This window comes from Ceratotherium simum, chromosome 15 (genome assembly GCF_057802395.1).
Source record: "Ceratotherium simum simum isolate JZ-2026a chromosome 15, ASM5780239v1, whole genome shotgun sequence".
Lineage (NCBI taxonomy): Eukaryota > Metazoa > Chordata > Mammalia > Perissodactyla > Rhinocerotidae > Ceratotherium > Ceratotherium simum.
Window position 1 is genome coordinate 61,699,272 of NC_141914.1, and position 6,000 is coordinate 61,705,271.

Below are 6,000 nucleotides of genomic sequence, written 5' to 3' on the forward strand. Positions count from 1 at the left end.
ATTTAAACAGAGGGTAAATAACCCTAAGCAGCATGGTCCTTTCACTTGGAAGTACATTTTAAAATAAGTTTTTCCAAACTAAACCGCGAGGTGGCAGTGCTACTCAAAGCCAGATGTTTGATAGTGGCCATGTTGAGGGTTTTTTTTAATAGTCAAATTTTCTCTAACAGTTTTCCTCACGTAAATAAAGAAGCAATTAATGGTTCTCCTCACACATTTTTAAGCTACCTGTTATTAAATAATAACTTCCATGCTCTGATCCAACCTCTGAAAACTTTACCTTATATGTGTGTAAGCACTTCTCAAAATCTTCAATGTACTGTGTAGGTAGAAACAGAAGATTACTTGGGTTTCATAATAGAATGTTATCTCTGCCACCTGAACATGTGTGGTCCACATTGTTGACAACTAGAATAACAGCACTCCACAGGTTTTCAAGGCAGTTCAACATAGACAGTCAGTCTCCTACCTAAGCCCTGTCAAAGCATGGCTGAGATATGCAGAATAACATGCTTTTTTTAAAAAAATAATTTTTTATTATGGAAGAAATTTTATGTATTTTTGTTTTTTTAATTGAAGTATTGTTGACATACAATATTGTATTAGTTTCAGGTGTACGACATACTGATTTGACATATATATACATTATGAAATGGTCACCCTAAGACCAGTAACCATCTGTCACCATATGAAGTTATTACAATCTTGTTGACTATATTCCCTGTGCTGTACATTACATCCCCATGACTTATTTTATGACTGGAAATTTGTACCTCTTAGTCCCCTTCACCTATTCCTCCACTCTCCTACCTGCTTCCTCTCTGACAACCACCAGTTTGTTCTCTGTATCTATGAGTCTGCTTCTGTTTTGTTTTGTGTGTATGCTCCTATATTCTCTGCACGGCAACATAGAATACCAAAAATGATGTCCTGGACCTCATTGGATTAGCATACTTCCCACTCTTCCCTATGCAGAACATTAGGCTTTACTGTTATATGTCGTCAGTTTTATAAGGGGTCAGTATAATATCACTTAGGGCTATGAGCCTTTAGCCCACTCTGTTGGAGACATAGAAATATTTGAGACCTGAGGGAAAAGAGTATTGGCTCCAAAATAGAAGAAGAAAACTGCCAAATTAAATTCAACAAATATTTCTTTAAATATCCCTATGTCACTTGTTACAATTTGTGATTATGTATTTATTTTGATATCTATTTGTTAGTAATCTGTCAGCCCCATTAGCAAAATGTAATCTCCAGTTGGGACAGGGAACATATCTGTTTTATTCTCCCTTGTGTACCCAGTGCTTAGCAATTAGTAGTTCTCAAGAAATACTGGTTAAATAGATGGATCTCCAATTCTAAGATAAATTATTCTAAGACAGAATTAACTAATTCATGCATATTTCATTTTCTAGATGTTTTTCCCAGTGGCATCTGTTATGCACTTCATTCAGAGAAGTGGATGTTCAGAAATAGATAAGTCAAAAGAAAATGGAAATTGAAAAACTATAGGTGTGGAAACAATAGGTGTAGATAAAAGGCTAAATAGTGGAATTAATGTCCTGATTATCTTGAGTTTTTTTGCTTTAACTTTTAATTTCGACTTCTCCTTTAATCCTTTTCATATTATCTCTGCAACCTTGTTGCTAATCAGCCACTTCCCTGGCCTACTCCTTTCTCAGAGAAGGAGACATTGGAATTAACTTGAGTTAGCACTGCACTGCTGGCTCCTTCTAGGCAGGTACAATGATTTATTAGTCTTTTTGTCCTCGGCACTTAGTACAGTGCCTGGCACATAATATTCTATGCAATGGAATATTATTCAACAATGAAAAGGAATGAAGTACTGATACATGCTAAAACATGATGAACCTTGAAAACATTATGCTGAATGAAAGAAGCCAGTCACCAAAAACCACATATTGTATGATTCCTTTTATATGAAATGTCCAGAATAGGCAAATCCATAGAGACAGAAGGTAGATTAGCTGTTTCCTAGGGATGGGGAGAAATGGGGAGCAGTGACTACTAATAGGTATGGGGTTTTTTAGGAGGATGATGAAAATGTTCTAAAGTTGCTTGTAGTGATGGTTGCAAAACTCTGTGGATATGCTAAAAGCTGTATAAATTATGATATTTAAATTATATGTCAGTAAGTCTGTTATTAAAAAAACAAAAACAAAATAACCTTTGCATTTGCTTTTTATACCTAAAGAGGCCAACTGAATGCTAGAGATTTGTTGCAAGCTTGTTTTGATTAATAGAATTTAGATATGTGAAATATATATTTTTTCAATAGTATAGATTCATAAATATGAACTTCTTAAGAAAAATATGCTGATCATAAGAAATGATAAACATCTCCCAATGTTTTTGTATTTGTTTGCTTGTTTTAGGAATAATTGTTTCTTATTCAATAACCTAGGGCCTTTTTGTGATTATCATCTCACAGGAGAGACTAATTGAGCAATTATTCAAAATCAGAAATATTATTAAAGCAAAATTCTAATTGTATATTGTGATCCAGTTAATAATATGTGTTTTATGTTTCAGTCAGTGGAACCTAGTGAAGTGAAGCATGCAACTGCAGCGTCAGGGCCAGCATCAGTAGTTGCTGATCCACCCAGTAATGAAAAAGAAATAGACCCCAGCAGCATCCCTACTGCTATCAAGTACCAAGATGACAATTCTCTGGCCCATCCAAATGTAAGATGCTTAAACCTTAAGAATGTCAGTTGAAGTCTAGTTGACTGAAATTAAGTCAAACTGTTGTTCTTTTGTGCTGCAACAAGAAGACCATTGGAGGAATGGATTCATATGTTCCTATTTGCTAAAAATAGGCAACCAACCCCCAGTCCTTAGAGCTGTTACATGTATTTGAATCTAGTGTGGTCCAACTCATGTTGCCTGATTTCTAGAAGTATTCTTTCTATGGTTAATAAAAATAGCAAAAAAGAAGAGTTTTGTTTTGTTTTTAGTCTGGCACTAAAAGATCTAATTCTGGCTCAGCTCTCATTGGTTCATTGACTGTGAGCATGTCACTAACATATTTTGCTATCTTTTATGAAATGGTGTCATTTCACTGTGTCTCTCAGAAGGATTGGAGGAAATAAACTTCACAAAATAAGGTGTAAAATTGTTAACCAATGATGTTGGTATTTACTTCAAGACTTTCTGAGCGTTATTAATTCCAAATAGATGATCTTCAGTTAAGAAGTCATCAAGAGTTAAACAGTATCCAAATCTTGTGCTGAAAAATGTATTCTATAAAGGTGATTTGTATCATGTAAGGTCAAATCCAAGTTATTGCCAGACAATAACATTTTTCCTTTTTTTTTTTTCTTATTTCAGTTATTTATTGAGAAAGCTGATGCTGAGGAAAAGTGGTTCAAGAGATTAATTGCTCTCCGACAAGAGAGGCTCATGGGCAGTCCTGTGGCCTAAGTAATATGTATGTGGTTGAATTAACAGTAACATTGGAAATTTAGGTTTTTAAATCCCAATATTAATTTTTTACTCTTAAAAAGAATTTAGCTGATTATATAATTTATAAAGGTAATCTCATTTCATTTTTTTCTCATGTAGGCTTGAATATTTGTTAATTTGAATTTAATCAAACATTGTAAATGTTAAAAGTAGTGTAAAATTTAAGAATGCATGAAAATGTCATACTGTTAATAAAGCTAATCCTAAAAATATCAATGTTAAAATAAATGGTACACAGTAGTGTTTCTGAGTATAATTTGAAAAATATCAAGTTGTTTAAAAACACAATTTTGATTAATCATGCATATATAAGAATCAAACTATATGCTATAAATATGAGATTTCATCTTCCATGTATTATGAAACCACTTTTTAATTTTTTATTTCACCTTATTGCAAAATTTTAGACACAATAAAAAGCACTCTTAACAATCTAAGCAGAATGAGCATGTTAATCTTAAAGGGATTTCTTAAAAATTAAATAAATTGATGATTTATTGCTTAGAGATCAGGTTTTACTAGGTGCTCCTTTGAAACATGTAAGCGGATCCCAGCTCATTCTTTTAGAAATCACATGTTCATGCCAGACCTAACCAGTTGGCCAAATACTCACAATGGAAAAATCGTTTCTGAGAAACCTGGTAAGAGCTCTCACTTCAGTCTTACTTAACCAGCTGCTATTCCCTGCGGAGGAAGCCAGCTAATTGTAATTTTGAGAAGACTGTCTATCATTGTAGAATACCTTTCTCTAGAAGCTGAATGAAAATCAACTATGCGTTCCATACTAACATGCCAGAGATAAGGGCTTTTAGGCCTTGCCTTACAAAACTAGTTTTTAACAGCTGACATGAATATTTCCCTTTTCTATTTTGTTCTGTCTGGTCTCACTCTGATTTAGTCTCTATGAAGACTGTACCTCAGAACACAAGATAAACATGCAGAGTTCTTGGGATAAGATTACCAATGTATAGGACATTTTAATGCCATCTTTTTTATATTTCTAAAACTGTTAAAATTCTAATCCCTGTTAAAAATGAAAAATATAAAGATCTTACACTCAGTTGCAAAAAGTATGGAAAATAGACTGATGACAAAATACTTGTTTTCATACAAACATGTTTTCACAGTCTAAATAAATGCTAATTATTTTGTTTTCTTTAACTATAAGTAAAAGTGCCCAGTATGGACCCATGTTTGTGTGGTTTTTAATGTAGACATAACAAACTTTTAGTGACTTAAAAAAGGGTTTCACTGGACAGATACATGCAAAAAAATGAAAGTAGAGGGCCAGCTCGGGGTTCGCAGGTTCAGATCCCGGGCGCACACCGACACACTGCTTGTCAGGCCATGCTGTGGCAGCATCCCATATAAAGTAGAGGAAGATGGGCATTTATGTTAGCCCAGGGCCAATCTTCCTCAGCAAAAAGAGGAGGATTGGCTTCGGATGTTAGCTCAGGGCCAGTCTTCCTCACCAAAAAAAAAAAAAAAAGAAGGAAAGTAGACCATTATCTTACACTATAAGCAAAAAGTAACTCAAATGGATTAAAGATTTGAATGTAAGAACTGAACCCATAAAACTCCTAGAAGAAAACATAGGCAGTGCACTCTGTGACATTGGTCTTAGCAGTATCTTTTTGAATATCATGCCTCCTCAGGCAGGAGAAACAAAAGAAAAAATAAACAAGTGGGATTACATCAGACTAAAAGGCTTCTGCACGGCAAAGGAAACCATCAACAAAATGAAAAGACAACCCACCAACTGGGAGAAAATATTTGCAAATTATATATCTGACAAGGGGTTAATTTCCAAACTACATAAAGAACTCATATAACTCACAACGAAAAAACGAAAAACCCAATCAAAAATTGGGCAGAGGGTAGGAACAGATATTTTTCCAAAGAAGATATACAGATGGACAAAAGGCACATGGAAAGATATTCAGCATCACTAATTATTAGGGAAATACAAATCAAAACCACATGAGATATCACCTCACACCTGTCAGAATGACTACAATTAACAACACATGAAACAACAAGCGTTGGAGAGGGTGTGGAGAGAAGGGGACTCTCATACACTGCTGGTGGGAACACAAACTGGTGCAGCCACTATGCAAAACAGTATGGAGATTTCTCAAAAAATTAAAAATAGAAATACCATATGATCCAGATATTCCACTTCTGGGTATTTATCCAAAGAACATGAAAACAGTAATTCAAAAAGATATATGTACCCCTATATTCATCACAGCATTATTCACAATAGCCAAAACTTGGAAGCAACCCAAGTGCCTATCAAGGGGTGAAGGGATAAAGATGTGGTATATATATACAATGGAATAACAGCCACAAAAAAGACAAAATACTGCTATTTGCAACAACATGGATGGACCTTGTGTATTACGCTAAGCAAAATAAGTAAGACAAAGACAAATACCGTATGATTTCACTCATGTGGAAGATAAACACATAGATAAGGAGAACGGAATGGTGGTTACCAGAGGGGAAAAG

The 6,000-nt window shown here is 34.5% G+C and overlaps 1 protein-coding gene across 1 annotated transcript in view; it reads left to right on the forward strand.

The window, feature by feature from the left end:
- RSRC1 (arginine and serine rich coiled-coil 1) overlaps window positions 1-3,926 on the forward strand; it is a 383,892-nt gene extending 379,966 nt beyond the window's left edge. Inside the window, exons 9-10 of the mRNA XM_087440107.1 lie at window positions 2,557-2,709; window positions 3,355-3,926. Coding sequence (XP_087296233.1) covers window positions 2,557-2,709; window positions 3,355-3,447 — 246 coding nt within the window. The 3' untranslated portion in view covers window positions 3,448-3,926. The remainder of the gene's footprint in view (window positions 1-2,556; window positions 2,710-3,354) is intronic.
- Window positions 3,927-6,000: the final 2,074 nt, after the last annotated feature.